Consider the following 20,022-nt stretch of genomic DNA (forward strand, 5'->3'; position numbering starts at 1 on the left):
ACGCGAAAAACTCATTGTGGTAAAAACCAGAAACAATACAATGCATTAGTAATAACTAATATTTACAATAGGTACATATTTTTATAAATAAGAGATTGTAGATGTTAGCACCGTGAAGGTAATAGTATTGTATTATAGAACTCCTTCATATAGCTGCAAAATTGCCACCTTGCAAACAAAAAAGTTTGAATTTTCAACCGACGGGATCAGTGGAGTAACAGATGCATTTTTTTTATGTTCTACGATTTTTTGGGTTTTGTTATGATAATTATTCGTGAAATGTGAATACGAATCGTCGAAAATATCAATTGAAACCATCGAATCTATGTAGGTACCTCCTAAAAATGAAATGCAAAATATCCCACTGTTATACGCTTATTATAATATAATAGTAAGAGAGAGATTGAGCTGCAAACAATATGCAGAATACTTTAAGTTATCTGTTAGTAATTTAAATATACCTACAATGATCGATATAACAAAGGTATTTTATTTTTATTTTGTTGTTTTTAATTTAAGTATGACCTTATAATTGCTCCAACATCAGCACCTAACACTAATATATTATGAGAGTACAGCGAAAAATACGCGTTGATGGCGTGACATAATTACACCGGATCACATAATAGTAGCTTACCTGAACCCTAGTCCCGGATTAATAAAATTGCGAGCCGATAAAATGTGACCAAACATAATATAATAATCACTACATACACGCGCGTATATCATGTACGCTTTTCACATTATTTTTTATTTTTATTTTACACGTGTTTTCTGTACACCCATCATATAGACATAATATACCTATAATATGACGTCGAACACCGCGCAAACGTGTGCACGGCCGTTCACTTTCGTTTAGTCGTAAAAATCGTTTCTTGTATATTGCCCGCACGGGATCACAATATTATATAGGTATTATAGGTATTGCAGGGCGAGGTACGCCTAACCAGCTCTTTAATACACACAAACAAATAATATACCTGCCAGCCAGTATTGTATTATTATATATATAGTTTATATTATATTATAGTGCCTGCTCATGTACGTGCGCCGATTTATTATCGCGAGCACGCGCGCGGAAGGTTAACACGCGATTACCGGCAATACCGTTTTGACGGCGGCGAAACGGGCGCGCGACCGCGGTTCTCAAAAATCACGTGAGTCCGATTCCGCACGGACGTATCTATGTGGGTACAAAAACGACCAACGGCGGTCGATAGCCTCTAAATCACCGAAATCACCTGTATAATATTATACATATAGTATGATTCGTTAAGCATACTCGCCCCTATTTATTTTTTTTTAATTAAAATGCATTCGAATTCTGATTTTTGGAATTTTTAAATAAACGTTAAGATCATATTTTAAAAGTTTTTTCATTTTTATACTGCTTAAAGAGTGTCCTTTGGCGATACAAACTTTTATTTTTCTAACGAGGAGGGAGGTCATCCTATTTTTACTGTAAACTACCTACCTACATTATGGATAATTTTAGGATTAGATTATTCAGTTATTATAATGTTTATTTTAAGGATAATAGTCCTTAATAATAGGCATACTAAAATTTTAAAAAGATTTAATATTGATATAATATTCATTATACTTGAGTCATTTTTACAAATTATAAATATTATTAATTAATATAAATTACTAGATATTACCCATATCTTTCAAACTCATTATAGTGAACTTATTATTATCACAAACATTAGTAATTTTCAACTAAATAATTTACTGTAAAAAAGAGGAACCTCATGTTTAAAAAAATAAAAGCTTATTTCCACATGACAGGTAGTATAAAATATTTTCTTAGTATATAATATGATATCTATTTAAAAATTCCACAAATCATAATTTTAATAAATGTATTATTAAAGAAAAAAATGAGGGGTGAGCAAACTCGGAGAATCTTCTAGTACATAGATATAGTATTAATCGTTTATTGAAAAGTCAACCTTACAGTTTGTGTATTTGGCATATGAGTAAAATTCTTTAGCCCACGCATTTATTGCGTGAAATGATGAATTATTATAGTATTTGTCATATTGTATATTAAAATGTGTGTATATATATTATATATATACATAATATAATGATTGTCTAACGATCATGACCAACTAAATATTATAGTCCATTGTTCAAGAATTTTTATTTTACTTTATATTTCATGAGTTCACTTTGGCCTTTGACAACTTTACAATATTATAAATATAACAGCGCCCAGTACTTACGCTCACGTACTTAAAATAGTACATTTGAGATTTGAACCACACAATATGTGAGTGGGTGTGTAAAAATAATTTACCGGAGAAGACAAATAGTATCAATTTATATAGGTAAGATATCATGTTATAATATTTTGACGTCACGGTTTCTATTAACTTAATAGTTAACCATCCGATATTTCGTATTCGGTATTCATTTCATAGTAAAAATCATAATATTCATTATCATTTATCATTACTAAAACATTGTTTGGTGTATGCTGTAGATTATTATAGTGTATTTCATTAAAATATTTCATATTTCCTCACCACCTTTACTCATTAAATGACAATAGCGTACCAATCTATATGTCTATTTTAGACAAAGTATTGTTTTATGTGGTGTATTTCTTAATTGTGATGTCTGATGTCCTCGAGTAGGCTTAATCCGCATAGAAGAGAATAGGTGAAATTCGGCAAAGGCAATAATGTAAACATTGTAAACCGCAGTTTTATCAAATTGTACATATTTTTTTAAATCTAGAACAGTATTAGTCATTAGAAATACCAATATCCAATATTGGTTTAAATTGACTTTAAGAATGCATCTCTTAAGTCTGATTTAAATGCTTCCATCATCGTACGTGACATGGTTGAATTTTAAAGGTGTATATCGTTATAGTGTGCAAAATAAACTGAAATAACTAGAATATTAATAGTCAATTTAATAAAATAACTTTAAATTCTTATTCCACATATACATGGATATTGGATATATCTGTGTAGATTAAATTACAGAGGGCTATGTGGTGCATGATCCCGGAGTCCATTATTTTCCATATACGCGTTGTATTTTGACAAATTACACATTCAAAATTAATTACAAAAAAATGTTTGTTTTACATATACTAAAAATTTAATAAAGTTCATGGATTGTTTTATAACCTAAATTATGACAAAACATTAACGTACTTATATAGTGTTGTTTATTTATTTTTAATATTTGTTCTGCCCTCCAAATGAGGGTAGGTAATAGATATACTAATACAGCAGTAATAATATATTTTTCGCTATATCATCATTGGGTTGTGGAATGTACGAAATCTGTAATGAAATCTGAATTATTGAATATACGATAATACAGTTTTTTTTTTTTTTTTTTTAATAATAATAGCTTTATTGTAACAATAGCATTCATAGTATCGTAGTTAAATACATATGATGATGAAATTGCAGCGGCGCGAAACATCGTAAAATAAAGATTTATCATTCGTGGTTGATTAAGTTTATGTTCAAGTATAACATCATAATGTTTCTTACTATCTTAAAACGCTTCCAAACGGTGCAAGATAACCCGATGAAAAGGGTTAATTTCATAAATTTACTTTTAATACAAAAAGTCACAAACAGCCATTCAACCATGATCAAACTTAATCGTAAAATAGGTATTTTCAAATACAACAATATGAGTTTTAAAATCTAATCGTCATCTTATTTCTAATCCAAATGGAAACGGTCAGGAATATACATAATGCGATTAGATAATTTATAGTATTTATATCAAAATGATTAAACAAAAAGAAAATCAGAAAAAGATTAAAGATGCTTAATATTAAAGTACTTCAAATTATCAATACAGTATGTACCTATCGCTAATTATAATTCAAAAATGATCACTTTTATCATCAAAAATGTCTAAAAACCTCAAAAAGTTATTATTTGCGTGTTAAAAAAAAGTATACCATTTTCAATAATAAATCGTTCAAGTATAAAGAGCACCGATGTGGATGAAAATGCCACCTAAATAACATGTGAGTATGCGACTGACGCCCCTGCCGACGGACAACCTCGAATAATAATAAGTTTTTTTTTATTCGATTTGAACTTTTGCATTTTCAAGTCGCACGAGAAAGACATTTGCGAGTAGGAAATGAATAATAGTTCAAATAAAATATATGTCAAAATAATCGGCCAGTCGCCAGCCGCGAAGTCTTACGAAAAAATATTTGTTTTATACATATAACAAATACGTTGAATAATTTATTGAAAACGCCTACCCAGCACCCACTGTCTCACGATGGATGTATACAATGTAAACACTATAATAATATACATCATACAAATAGGTTAAAAAAAATTGTTTGGTATATATTTTGAGTTTATTTTTATTTACAATAACTAAAAAATATCGTAAATTTACTATAGCATTTTTTTTTACCATTGTTATTATTAATATTAAATTATTACAATAAAAAAATTAGGAACTGGTAGATTTCTCTGTTTTTTGTTTTTGTAAAAACTTTTTTTTTACAACAGTTATAATAAAATATTCATGTATATATTTATATATATATATATGTATCATATACTATACTGCAAAAAAGGATTTTTATTTTAGCGTATCTAAAATTCATTATACACATAAATACAACTACACACTGACTGGAGGGACAAGGGGAGGGCACAGGGCAGTAAGCTTAATTTGATAACAACAAACTGGTAGTAGGTGTGCTCGAAGAAACAATAATACAAATCTACTTTTTCAACAGAGAATAACAGCAATAATTTACATTAAAAATAATAATAAATAAATAACTATAATAATATAAAATATAAAAACGCATAAATTTCAAATTTACCACTTTACACAATTTTTTTTTATATATAAATCGAAAAGACATTTTGTTTTTTTTAAAAAATATTCACAATTCCTCGTTTTCAAAATACAATTGGTTTTTTAGTTATAATTTTTTTTTATGCATTATTAAGCATTGGGGAAAAAAATGGTAACCCACTATTAATAATAATAAGATGGGAGGAGGAAAAAAAAACAAAACAGTTTAAAACAATGATTCTAAAAATTATAAAAAAAAAATAATATCTATATATATATTATGATGGAGATACACATAGAGATAGGTTCGCAGAATTATATATATATAAATATGTATACATATACATTTATTTATATATGTATATATATATATATATATATACATATACATACATTTACAGACATATGTGGGGATTGTGGGCCATTATGGAGACAACTAGTTAAAGTCTTGTCACGCGGACTTGTTTTATTTTTCGTTGATATCGAAATCAAAACACAAATCACTACCTATATTATATATATTATATATAATATATGCATATATGTACCTATAAATTATATATATATATTATATTGGCTCAGACGATTTTTTTTATATATTAATATATACGTTTGAGGTTAAAAATGTCACGAAAATTATGATTTTTATACAATATAAAACACTATAACATGATCAATTTCGAGTGCGTTTCCTATTATAGCGGCACGTATTTGCGTTAATAATATTTGGAACAAAACAACGAGCAAATGAAAAAAACGCGATGGTGACATCACGCCAGAGGGATCGATGACGACGATGGTAAAAATTAATATAATCAAAAATGTACATCAAAACTAGTTGAATTATGTCAATTAGTGTCATCGATTATATGCCACGGCGACGCTCACGACATATCATCGTACACGATACACTAAAGTTGCAAAAATCCGTTTAAAAACAATTTTTTTTAAATTTTATTACATTCGATTTTGTATTTCTTAACTCCAAATTTTGCGCGCGTCGTGTTTAAAACCCTTAACGTGGCTCTTTGGCGTCATCGGGGCGTGACATTGATATTGTGTGTTTGCGTTGTAATTTGTGTGTCTAGCTGCTGACTGACTGTTGTGCCATGTGTAGTGGTGGTATATCCGCGGCGTCACGCTGACACCAAATATTGATCTCCATGTGAAAAAAATCGTCATCTGTCGTCCGCACAGATCGTGCTGAATATAATAACTTTGGAATTAGCAGTCGTCTCATACGATCAAAGGTTCTTGTCGCGAACTCTCATCCGAGCGGCGGCTATCGCCGGAGGATCGCGTCGACTGTTCCTGCGGAGAAAAAAAAGGTAATTCATTAAAAATCGTATTTTTGTTTTAAGTACCTATACAATATATTTTAACAATATTGTTTCCCATATTATACTGTCGTCGTTGTAGTAGTAAGTTTATAATAACGCGCGTCTATTTTTTTTTATATATAACTCGGACATTAACATAATATATTATAACCAACCTCACGTCTCAATTACAATGATTTCGCCCACGATTTGTACTTAAATTACCACGGTAGAGGATATAATATAGTTATAATAACAATGATAATATATACGCACACGATGTTTTCTTTCCCTCCCGACGTTATAAAAAAAGGTTTCAATGAGTATATAGTTTTATACGCGCCGCCGCTGCCGCCGTATATATTTTCTTTCTTCGTAAAGAATAGAACGCCGACGACTAGTATATAAAAAGATCGTAAAAAATCATATATTAACGTATAGATCAAATTCGCATCCGACTCCTCTATATATATGTAATATGTGTGTGTGTTCCGTGCTGCTTAGCATACCCGCCTGTACCATATTTGGACAAACTATACGGTGGTGGTTGTGTGAGTATATGTTGGCTTTAAGGCGCACAGAGTGTATTATTATTATCATTATTATTAGTTTCCTTCTTTTTTTTTTTTTAATTAAACGAGATGCGGCGGCATTTAAATTATTACGTATTCACGTGTGCAGCAACAATAATCGTCGACGACCGTCGACCTAAATGATTAAAACCGAAAAATAAAATAAACGCGTGGGTTTTATTCGTAAAAAATATAATCCGTTTTTGTCCAATAGAATACCGAGCTAGTATTTTGTATTATACTTATGTATGTATGTAAGTATGTGTTTAATATACACTCACTGTGATAACTGTCTTTAGAGGAATTGTGATGATCGTGTGCTTCGGACGATACGAAAACGGCCGCTTTTCCGCATCCGTCCAGTTGCCGTCTACCATTCTGTAAACAAGATAAAAAAAACATACGAATTTAGATAATACTATTATATATTATATGTTTGTATAGGTGATAATGAGAATAATGTGACAACTCTGCAGCTGGCTAACTTACGAGACGTCGGCTGCGTTTAACTTGAGTTTCCGCTGTCTCTTGGACCTGACGTAAAACGTGGTGCAGATTATGAACACCAATAGTACCGCCACGCTGACTCCCGATGCTATGCTGGCCGATTCGAGCATCACTTGTCGCCGGGCAGCTGTAGAAAGTCAAAAATCGAAATAGTTAAAAACACGAACGACGACTATTATAATACCTATACGTAGATATAATAGCATAAAACATATTTTAAACACACACATACACATGTATACCTACATAGCAACAATAGTTTAGGTCAAACTTTACCGTCGTGTAACACACTATAAGTATATACATGCCTATTGGCTATTATTATAATAAGCATGCGTTTACTTTGTACGCTTTTATTATCTTATCGTTATTTTCATAATGGACCTAGTAATATCGTTTACTATTTATATATATATATATAGCATATACCTATATATATGTAATCGAGCGGTGTCGTTTTCTTTTTTATTATTATTATTTTAATAACGCGACGGGCGCTGCAACGGAGGAGGGATGATGGCGCATACCTATAGTAGGTAAATCATTAGTATGCCGGACCGAGCGCGGGTTTGGTATGCGGTCTCGTTTCTTCTTTGCCTCCCCCTACACCTGTGCGCACATATAAGTCTACACACAATGTTATATAAGTGCGCGCACACACACGTACATGTATATGCAAACGCAAGTATAAACCTACATTATTATTACACACGTGATTTTGTGTGTGTGTGTGCGCGCACCAGTGTCCCCACGGCCCATTCATGCGTCCGATGCAGTTTGGACGGTCAAGTCTCTCTCGCCTCGTCTGTGAATTTTCGTCATCGTCTCGACGTGATGGCGCGCGAGCAGTAGTATACATCGTAATAATAATAATAATAATAATATTAAATCAAATCGAAATGTGGCAAACTCGAATGACGGCGGCTGTAGCGACGGAGACGACGAGGTCGCGGAGAGACGACGGTCGGGTCGCCTTCAAAAAATAAAAATAAAAAAATAACTCACACAATGTAACCTCCTCGTACTCCTCCTCCACCACCACCTTTACCACCGCCTTCGCGCCGCCGACGGATTTGTTGTTTCGTTTAATATGTTGTAGCAGCGGCGGTAATAAGAGATCGCGGCGGACGGCAATCAATCGATTTCGTCAAAAGCTATATTATACGCTGCGCAGGTCCCCACCCCTCTCGGCCACCCAAGTAACACGACATCGGTTTTTATTGTTTTTGGTTTTTAGTTTATTTTTCTTCTTTTTTTTTCTTGTTCGTTCGTTTTACAATTTGGAAATAGCGCACAGATGATTGTGTGCACCGTTTTCGTGGTGTACTCGACGGTTTTAATAAACCGCCGTCTTTTCTTGGACGGCGCCCAAAATCGCGGTCGTAATAATAAAAAGAAAAAAAAATGTAAATCGGTAGGCTTCGCGTGTTGATTTACTCGTACACAGATTTTTATTGTCATCTCCGCCGCTACCGAGCAGTAATTATTTTCGGAGGAAAAAAATCCCGTTTGTAAAAATAACGACGTCCATCAACCACTCGCGCATATTATATACATCATGTATATACCTACGTATAATATGACGTGGGGATTGGGGTTTAGTCCATCAAACCGCTTTGTATGCATATATGTGTATGTATGTTTTTTTTAATTTTTATATACGACGCATTATATACACACCAGAGTTCTCTGTAACTCGGTATCATATAATAATAGTATAATATAATGATAGATGAATGCGTGTATATAAGACACATAATATACGTGTAATATCATACATATTATACTACTTACTCGTATACGAGCCGTCCAAATTTTTGAACTCACATCTCTGTCCCATGAAACCGTCGGTACATCTGAAACACGAAAAGCACATTATATTATCACGAAACGGGCCAAATAATATATTATATCATAATGTTATTATAAATGTATAATATTATAAATTTATAACAGTAGGTAATAATAATAAAATTATAGTTGTGTGTTCTCTGTGTTGCGTGCGTATGCATGGTAAGGCGCGGAATTCTAATCGACCCGGACAAATTAAGTAACAATTAAAACGTTATCGCTATAAAATTCGTATTTCCGTCTAGTACTATAGTATTCAAGTATGTACACTGACACACTGTATTTATTATATTACATATTTATATTTACATATACAAGCACTAATACACTGCAAGTCAGCACAATATATATATATATATATATACATGTATAATACATATTATGTGCCTGTGTTTGTGTGTATATATTATTTAGTTAAATTCGCATTCTGCGCCAAAAGCACTCCTTAGAAAATTACGATGCCCGTTGCAACAGTAAGTATTGCTGTGTGTCTCGACCTTGTTCCGAATTGATTTTTATCAACAACAAGTCACTTCGTTTGTGTAACGGCCGCGGGTGTAATAATTTCTGTTTCAAAGGCCGTTTGTGCGTGTCTCGTTAATCCAATTCTTTTTAAACGTATATATAAGTAATATAATGCTAGTTCCAAGTAAACAAATTTCGTAAACGTGTACAATTTTCGAACATTGTCTGAAGATTTATGGAACTGTTTCCTTCTCTCTCTATAAAATATACATATATATAATATATATATATATTATGGTATATACACTATAAAATCGTTTCCCAACACACAAGAAACCCACGTTCCATATATATACGCGTAAAGTGTATAGTGCATGTGTATTCGGTATACCTCTCTCCGACTGAAATATGTTTATGCATGAGTAATTCAAATGGATTTTTCCTTTTTCAGCGTCATCGTAATTAATAAGCAAATGATTTCTCCGTGGAAAGTTACGTTTTATTTCTTCGTTAATATTCAAATTAAATTAGAAACAAAAAAAAATCGTAAATAGATGCATATATATATATATACAGCGTGCACACGATTATTATTATACTTGAAGATTTATACAAAAAACGAAAAACGTCAGAAAATGTTCCATTACAATATTTTCTATTTACGAATAAACATACTATTATCACAAAAGAAAACGTCGAACGCGGTAGGTAGGTAAATGTGGTATATGTATATATGTATGTATGTATGTATATATATATATATATATATATAATGTCTATCTCTATATGCATATATGTAATACGCGGTGTATTTCGCACGTTTATTTTTAACATCTAATCGCCCGAATCGACCGTTTCGGAACGTTAAACTCCAAAGTTTAATCTCGTACGTTACATATGTATATATCTATACTCATGCATATACACTAATAATATATTCCCTTCCAACAGTAGCTCGTGAAACGTTCGATCGGACAAACGACGCGCACGAAAACGATTGCGACGCATACGTAAATTTAAATATTATATTTGACAAAAATCGGATATATGTGCCGATGACATAAAACAACATATAATGATAATAATAATAACAATAAATAATAATACATAATATGTATAATATATAGGCGACAATAGTGAAAGCGACGGAAATTTCCAGTCCCCAGTGTTCAATGCGCATATATGATATATGACGATATAATATTCGGGGTATTCGCGAGATCAAAAAACTAAAAATTATGTTCAGATCGCGAATCGCCTAGCCGCGATGCCGCGGTTTGTACGCAGGTAATATAAGCGCGACTGCGGTAAATACCGCTCTATTATGTTATATTATTAAACATACCTACGTTATTATTATTATGTACTCATACTATAGAGTTTTCCAAACGTCGCCGAGGCCGTGCAGCTGCAGCGGACGGTTTTCGGGTGTGCGGTAGGAATTTTTGAAATATTTGCGACCCCGGCGTACTGCTGCGCGCGACTCGCACGGTGGCGGTACGGGAACGGGAGAGCGAGAAAGAGATCCGAAGGATATCCGTGCTCGGGCATTAAACAGATACGTGACCCGCAATGCGGCCCGGGGATTATGTGTGTACACAAACGCATTTAATAACGCCTGTCTATATATATATAATAGTGTGCAGTGTGTGTGAGTGCAGTGCGTACACCTCTCTGTCCTACCGCCGCTGTATTCACATAATATATTGTAACCCGTCCACCACCGCCGCCCCAAACCCCGTTCGTTGGTATAATTCATATATATACACTATATAGGTACGTGCATATGGGTACGTAAGTATAATGTATACTTAGGTACGTGTACGGGAGTGCTTGTGTGTGTGCTCGCGTAGCGCCGGCGGTCGACAAAACGCGATACACTTATACAAGTATAGCTGGTATTTCGATGTAATAATTATATTATTACAGTGGCACAACCAGAATATTTTAAGGGGAGTGGGGAGTGCGAGAAAAATGCTAGAAAATTGTTTTAATCATCGTTGTATAAGTATAAATTATTTTATAATCTAGGTATACCACAAATCTAATCAACATTCTCTGGTACGTTTATTACTTTTAATTTTTAATGTAGAACAGACAATGTTTTGCATTAATATTGCAGTAATTGTCAATCTATAATGTTTATCGGTAAAAGCTCATTAAAAAAAATAATAATTAAATTAATAAGAATGAAAATAATATTCATCTTAGCTTATCAACCCTTTTGATATAAACATTTTCACAATTAATTAAATAAATTGTCTATTTTTATATATGGAATCGATAAAAAAAGTGTTGAGCAAATCACACCAAATTTTATTAGAAAATAATAATTTCTAATAAAATTAAAATAATTTGATATTTTACACGTTGCCCTAATAAGGGGAGGGTGTCCGGATTCAAAGTCAAACCCTCTTGGAAATATCACTGAAATTATATATTATATACACGTAGAGAAAGGTAAATGATTCAATGGTTCAAAATCATTTATAAATACTTTATACGCTAGATATCGATATATTTATTTGTTTAATGTTTACAATCATCGTTACTTGTATATGCAAATGTAATTGTGGAAGAAAGTCGGTACACTATAAGAGGTACTCGTAGTATGTTTATTCTTCGACGAAATGTGCTTTACTTTTGCTTTACGCGCAATCGCTTGTGTATGGAGGTATACTTGTAAAATTCAATAAAATTATACTCACTCGCAGTTATACAGCACCGATTCACCGATTTCGATGGCGAAACACGTGGCGTCGTTGAGACAATACCATTTGGCGTACACGTTTGGACAGGGGGTAGTGTGGAAGGTGATATTCGGCCGTTCCGTTGGCTGCAACGGTCGTGGCTTCGGCGTCGACCTACTCGAACACGCGTCTGTAACACACATAATAAAACAAAAATTAATAACCAAAACAATAAATAACCATTATTTCAAAGTATAAAATACACAACGTGATTGAGCGATGGTGCAACAGCAACGTGACACCTATCCAGGGCCAGATTTAAGGGTCCTAACTCCTAGTGCAGAAAAGATTTTGGGGCTAAACTACAAACTTATCCTAATAGCCGGGTATATAATGAAATAAAAATGAATTATTATGAATTATGAAATGAAAATTTCGAAATACCTACACAAATTTTTAACTGTAAAGTGTCATCCACATTAATAGATATACAAGAAAATCAACGACAACGATAAGACGTATACCTATGTCCAGATGTCTTATATAATTGTCATCTTAAAGCCATCGCGATATATTTTATAATTTAATCACTACTCGTAATATATGTGTATTGTGTACAATTATATAATGTTTTAAAATTTAAATCGACATCTTTTATTTTAGAACACCAATATTTTTTTCTTAAATAAATACTTATAGCCTATAGGACCCAAACTATACAATTTCTCATGTTTTAAGCCCAGGACTCAGGAGCCCCTAAAAAGGACGCAAGGCCCTGAGCAGGTGCCCTTAATGAAATCCGGTCATGCACCTATCTACACGATACATCGTGATACATTATAATAATAATATAGGTATATCATGACCGAAAAAAACATGTGTGATGAATAAGACGTCTCTATATATTATAATAATATATTATGCACTCGAGTCGTAGAAGAACAATGGCCGCGAGTAATACAACACACCTATATAGAAGGGACCTCCCGCACGACGAGCCCGGACATCCGATATCTTTCGGAGCGCTTGGCGCGTGATAACGGTATAGGCACTATATTATACGAAAACGTAGCCGGAAGGGACTATCTATATTATAATGTATTATTATTATGACGATGTATAATAGCGTGCCACTGTCACAGTTGCGATGTGCTATATGCTGTTATGTACATGTGCATGTCACACCCCGCCCGTCTGCCGCTGCATCGGTTTAAGCACACGCGCGCATACAATGGTTTTGCCGGTATCGAGACGCAGCGGCGACGATGACGACGACGTGGAGGGTACGACGACCACGAACTACGACGATATTTTAACGCGCCGGGAGACCCGAAACGGATGTACGATTTGTATTCATTTCGAGATCATCGCGTCTACAAACACACACGCGTGCGCACGCAGTTTTTTTGTTTATCGTTTTATATCATGTCTATATAATATTATATACCTCTTGAAGTGAGTGTGCATGTGTGGTGGTTTTTCTTATTATTTATGTACACGCGCGACAAGATTACGAGCTTTTTGTCTCTGGAATATAGCTAAATATTTCTACTTTATTTTCAAACGAACTCGCGCCGACCAAATGTATAAATATTTAATTGAAAAAATAATTAAATAGTTTAAAATTTATCAGGAAATAGATTTAATTACCTTGATATTTTTTTATCAATTTTTATATTAATTTTTCCGGCATTTTTAAAATGTTTGTGGATCATATTTATAATATTTTACAGCCACCGACTTCCGAGTCCTAATCTTAAAGTATTTCTTATACAATGATTTACCTAAAAACTGTGTTTAAAAGAAAGTTATATTTTCTGTTTAAGTTGGAATCAGAAATGCTTCTATAAAATGTAGATTATTTATCGAAATAATCAAATACCTACTCGATTATCAAAATAATGAACCATAAATTATGATATCTAGATGTACATCTACAAAATATGTATTGATCGTCTTATCCGTGGCAGTTGTTTGCAATATTGCGATAAATTGATAATATTACATAACAAGCTTAGGTTCCAATAGACTGCAGGTATCAAAATTTAAGCTTCTATCATTACTCTTATCGTCGTGTTCTACATACAAATATATTTATGTGTATGTGTGTGTGTGTATGTGTGTGTTAAATTGTATTAATATTTTGTGATTGTCAACGTTTGATCATTAGCCACACGTAAAGTCGGACAATGTTTATAAATGGTGGTTAAAGTCTAATTTCAAATGTCATTAGCGATTAGCCAAAAGCCATGGTAGTTAAACTTGACATTAGTCAAACATTGAACATAACTCGTAACATAATATAGGTACATGCGCGAGCTGTGCAGTCGAAAAACTAACGTCGGAACTTATCAGCACTACAACTATATTACATTACTATTGTTATCGTCTGGTTTAAAATGTGTGATGTAATAAATTAATAAGTAATAAATTAAAACGCTCAAACGATATTCGAGTACATAAAAAACTTTTTTATGCGCAAGTATGTATATTGCTGTATTGGATATGTAAGTATATTATTTTATCAACAACGATTGGTAAGGTCTTCGGACAAAAACACTAAATGTACCGAACCATTCATGGGGCCCAATTGACTGCTAAGAAGAACATACATTTTCGATATGTATTGGGTGAGTCACTGAAGTACGTGCCGACAACAATTTAAAACATTATATTACATATTTATAATATTAAATCTTTAATATATACGGTCATCTCAAATGTCGGTACCTACTTACAATAATACATATTGTTATACACGTATATATACGCACATATATGAAGTTACCGTAGAGCAAGAATACTTATCTAGATGTTATTTTAAATATAAGGAAGAAATATGTAATAAATAAACTAAAAAGTAAATTTAAAATAAAGAATACAATTTAAAAAGAAAAAATTCACAATTAAATATTTATATAGAAGGGATACAATAAGAACTTAAGAGTATAGTAACAATCATAATAAATAATTATATAAAATATCATTTAGTAGGTAATTGAATATTTAGGATTTTTTTAGGATATAAAGTGTATTATACTTATGCATATATATACTGCAGGGTTTTTGAAAAATGTTTGAGGAAAATGAAATAGGTTAGGTACCTATTAAGTTTAATACGGATAACGTTCCGTGTTTTTCCCTATTACGGTAAACGCGTGTTCGTGCGTGCGTGTAGTACATTATAATAAGTATAATCGACAAGAACGCGGTGACGGTCGGTAAAACGCGCGTAGTGGTACCTATATAAATAAATGTTCATAATATTATACGTATACACAATATACAATATACATATATAGGTATATATTGTGTCATGCAATAGTAATTTTCGGAGGGAAATGTCGTTAAGTGTTTATCCGCATTTTTGTTCATATCAATTTCTTATAATATTATTAATATACGGTAATTTATTTAAAACTGGATTCATTATGTTTTACCACAGTGAACGGTGTTTTTTTTTCTCCCGTCCATGGGAAAAATCGTATTATATATTTATATGTACAATAAAAACTACTTGCTCTATACGCGCGTACATAGAAACCGCCAATTAACCGAGTTTTGGTATTTTTCGAATTACAGCACCTGTTTATTATTATTACTATTATTATTATCATTATCATTATTATTACAGGCGAACGGACGAATTATAATAACTCACTACGAGTATCCGTAATTCATATACATGTGTATAGGGAAAAAAATATCAAGTATAGAAGAAACCTAAATTCCTCTTCATGATGAGATCGAGGCTCGCGTCAGGGGCGACATCATGCGCTTTATGAGGAGATATATAGCTGTGAAATAATACGACGTGTAAACTACGCGTGACAAGTGACCTCCTCGCCGGTCAGAGGCACCAGTGCCGACGGGCAACATCACATTATGAATATACGTGTGGGCTATGTGGGAAAAAGAAGCGAAAAGTATTGTAATAACAATAAGGGACGAAGCTGTCTATACACACACGGGCCGGTGGGAGCGAAGATACGTGCCGCCGACAAACGGTCTCTGCGAAAATTGCGGTGGTCTCTTCTCCGCGGTATACTCCGCCCAGCTACGCACGCACACATTATATTACACCTATATTATGATGGGTAGGCAGGTAAGATATAAAAATAATTGTGTTGTCACGAGGGAGACGACGGCCGGTGGTCGTAAAAGTCAGACCGTCGGCGGCGGTGGTTAGGTCTTCTAGTTATGTATTATAAAGATTCTCCTCTCTCTTCCTCATCATCCCGTCTTGTCATAATCTCGACGTTGTCGGTACGTTTAAAAAAAAACGACGATTTTCTTTTCGTACACAAACTTATTATACTGCAGTAACACTGCAGCAGGCACGATATTCGCGCTAATGTAATGTTATTACTTATTATATATTATATAAAAACGAAATACTAATAAAAGCTGGCGAAAAAAAAATAAATACAAACACGGATAAAAAAATCGGACCGCCCAGAGTATAATATAGAGTGGTGTACTAAAACGCACGCCGCCACTGGTAGTCGAACCTGTGGTGTGTGTGTGTGTGTGTTTTTTTATATATATATACGCGCGCGGCGTATGGCGTGCGGGTCAAATAATGTAATTAGTGGGCGGTGGCTGTGGCGGCGGTAACCGGCGAGAGAAGCGCATCGCCGTCGTTCGGCAGCAGCAGGAAAACGCCACTCTATATACTGCGCCGAACGAGATTTACGAGGATAAAACAATAAATATAATTAGAGAGGCTTATTGCATCGGCAACAGTATAATAGGTACAACGCGTATAGTTACCGCCGGCCATAGGTATATACCTATAATATATTTATAATGTTCGCACAGTGTACTGCACCCGTGTGATGTGTATAGGACATATACCGTGTGTGCGCGCGCGCGAGTACCTATTTACGCGTATATAATAAATAATAATATAATAATAGTGCAATATCGTAATTTCGGCCACGACCTACCACACGACAGCGGTAGCGGTCGGAAGGCGGTGCAGTGGCATTTTTTTTTTTACTTTTTTACTTCTCTTCTTGCCCCGCGACGTATCGCCATCGTCGTCAGGAGCGAGGTCGTGCGTATCGCGTGATTAGCGTGAAAAAGACCGCCGCCAAAAGTAAACACTGTGCCGCGACATAACGCGTAGGTACATTTACCTACCTACCTACCTATAAACACACGACGCTTTTGAACTCCCCCCCCCCCGGAAAACGCGGCAGTCAGCTCTGTAATTACGGAGGCGGCACTTTCTTACAGATCGGTCGGTGGCGGCACAAATGGACAAATCGAAAATTGTTTTTTTCTCTTCATCTCCTTTCGGTTAATAATCTGGGAAAACGCACCGCGGTCGTCTAAATAGAGGTACCGCTGCACGGGCGGCGATCATGCGTCTCACCAACAAGGCATAAGTGTGCGTACCTACTTCACGTGTGTGTGTTTTTGTTGTCATTACTCATTATCCAACCAGCCGACCCCCCCCCACCCCCAAACGTGTGTTTAACTCACGCGCGCAGCGTGTGTGTGTAAAATTATTAGATCCCCAGAGATTATGTGGTTATATCATAGTAGTTGTTTGTTGTCTTTCCATCGTCGACACGGCGGTCACACGACGATTTTCACCCGTAATTCGAAATAAATAACAAATATACCAAGTCACCACCACTATGTCGTACTAGTATTATACTTTGCGGTCATTGTATATACACCTACGTACAACACACGCTCCGACACTCGTCTCCAAAACGTTTCCCATCGATCTAACCTAAATCGAATATAATATATCGAATGGTATATATAATATAACATACACATAATAACATCAGTTCAAAATGAGACTAGGCAGCAGAATTTTTTAAACGAAACAGCCGATTCGCACACGAAATATAATAATACCTAATGGCTAATGCAAAGTAATGTCATCTTTATTTCAGAAAATTAAGCTAGAAAGATAAAAAAAAAAAATTGATCAATAGACGTCTTAAAAAACATAATATAATTAAAATTTACCTTTCTCAAAAACAAAATTATATAATATATATCTTGTTTTCGTAGGTGTTATAAACGGATTAGCATACCCCCTCTTTTCTCATACCTACGTATATATTTATTTCTGTTAATTATCCATGTAATTTAACTATTGTGTTATTATAAGTATAGATTGTAAATATTCTTTTAAATAATAAAAAAACCAAAAATATTATATAATATTATATTATAATATATTATAATACGGTTTAATTTTTTTTTTTCGTTTTTATCAAACAATTTTATGGTCATTATACTCGCTCGAATGCCATTATTATACGATAAAATAATAGCATGCGAAAGTATATAATATTATAAGTCTTGCCTATTTAAATATAGAATTATTTTAATAATATACTAATTACAGAAAACGATAAACTACTAATATGTCCGTAACTATAATATTGTATACAGTCAACGTATATTTCGTATTATTTATTGAGTTAAAAACTCAATAATAAATAATGAAATATATGATATTATTGTATGTTATTCACTAAAAATATTTAATAAGAAAATATGTTTATTATCGTAGTCGAATATCAATTTATTACGATAGCTTTTTATATGCTTTATGTTATGCTTTTTTCATTTTCGTTTATTTAACCGTAAAAAATACGTATGTTAATGTTGTATGTATTAAAAAAATAATATTTTCCATTCAATAATAAATGGTCTCTGAGAACTAAAATACAGAACATTTTTAACCGAGTATAGTTTTATTGTATATATATGTTTATACTCTTTATACATTGTTAAGTATAATAATTTTATTTTATGTCGTCTAGAAATATATTACATAAAAGACTACTTTCGGTCGAAAGAAAACGCACTATTTATTATACTATATTATGTATACGATGCGAGATAACGTTATATACCTAAACCACAAAATAATAATGATATTTTAGACAGTGTGCGCATAAAAAAACACGTAGACTGCCACACACATAACCTACATGTTGCTCATAATTTCTATAAAATATTAGGCCGACGGGAAACCTTTTCGAGGAGTATAGATAAGATTGCTAAACCATATCTATCCATAATACCACACTATATATATATTGCAAAACTTGGGGTTCGCCATTAAATTATATAGGCTATAAAGAGACAGACAAACAGAGATAGACAGAGAAACAGATACAGAGATAGAGTGAGAGTGATAGAGTGGTGCGGGGGAAACAGCATAATGAATAAACAATTTTTTATTACCAAACTACCATTAATAAATTACTTATTAATGGTTAGGTCAAAGAAATGTGTTGCTTTCATCCGATAGTATAATAATATCATAAAATAGATTAATTGTTCACAAAAATGATTATTTGTTCAAAAACATTTCACTTACCAGTCCTGTTAATACCTACTCACGGTTATATGGTTATAGCTTATTATAGCCGCTTCGCCCTTCTCCTATAGACTTAACATCGAAAATACAATTCTTAAAGTTCTGCAGAAGAGTGGGGTGGTAAATATCGAGTTACATACTTACACGCAACGATGACATTAAAACCATCATTGTACGCGTAGTGTTAACGCTCTCGGAATACATATTATAAAAGAAAGAAAAGGCTTGACCTACAAATCTCTATTCTCTGTAGTTGGTAGGCCTCAAACTGACAATCATTTGTTTTAATTCGGCCAAAACACTGCAGCAGCATAGCTATTATTGCAGTGGGCTTACCGAACGCGCTGTTACGTCAACGGCTGACGATCATATTGGATACGATTAAATTTAGAATTTTTTTCGACGGTACGCGCAGACCTTCGACGTTTCACATGTGA

The 20,022-nt window shown here is 33.4% G+C and overlaps 1 protein-coding gene across 3 annotated transcripts in view; it reads right to left on the reverse strand.

The window, feature by feature from the left end:
• Positions 1-4,330: 4,330 nt before the first annotated feature.
• The window catches only part of LOC132920962 (protein spitz-like), a 61,070-nt gene continuing 45,378 nt past the window's right edge, over positions 4,331-20,022 (reverse strand). For all 3 annotated transcript variants that reach the window (XM_060983719.1, XM_060983722.1, XM_060983721.1), the window contains exons 3-7: positions 12,244-12,415; positions 9,014-9,075; positions 7,202-7,346; positions 6,994-7,090; positions 4,331-6,132 (exon numbers count right to left, since the gene is read on the reverse strand). In XM_060983719.1, coding sequence (XP_060839702.1) covers positions 6,058-6,132; positions 6,994-7,090; positions 7,202-7,346; positions 9,014-9,075; positions 12,244-12,415 — 551 coding nt within the window. In that variant the 3' untranslated portion in view covers positions 4,331-6,057. The remainder of the gene's footprint in view (positions 6,133-6,993; positions 7,091-7,201; positions 7,347-9,013; positions 9,076-12,243; positions 12,416-20,022) is intronic.

This window comes from Rhopalosiphum padi, chromosome 2, assembly GCF_020882245.1.
Source record: "Rhopalosiphum padi isolate XX-2018 chromosome 2, ASM2088224v1, whole genome shotgun sequence".
NCBI classification, from domain to species: Eukaryota; Metazoa; Arthropoda; class Insecta; order Hemiptera; family Aphididae; genus Rhopalosiphum; species Rhopalosiphum padi.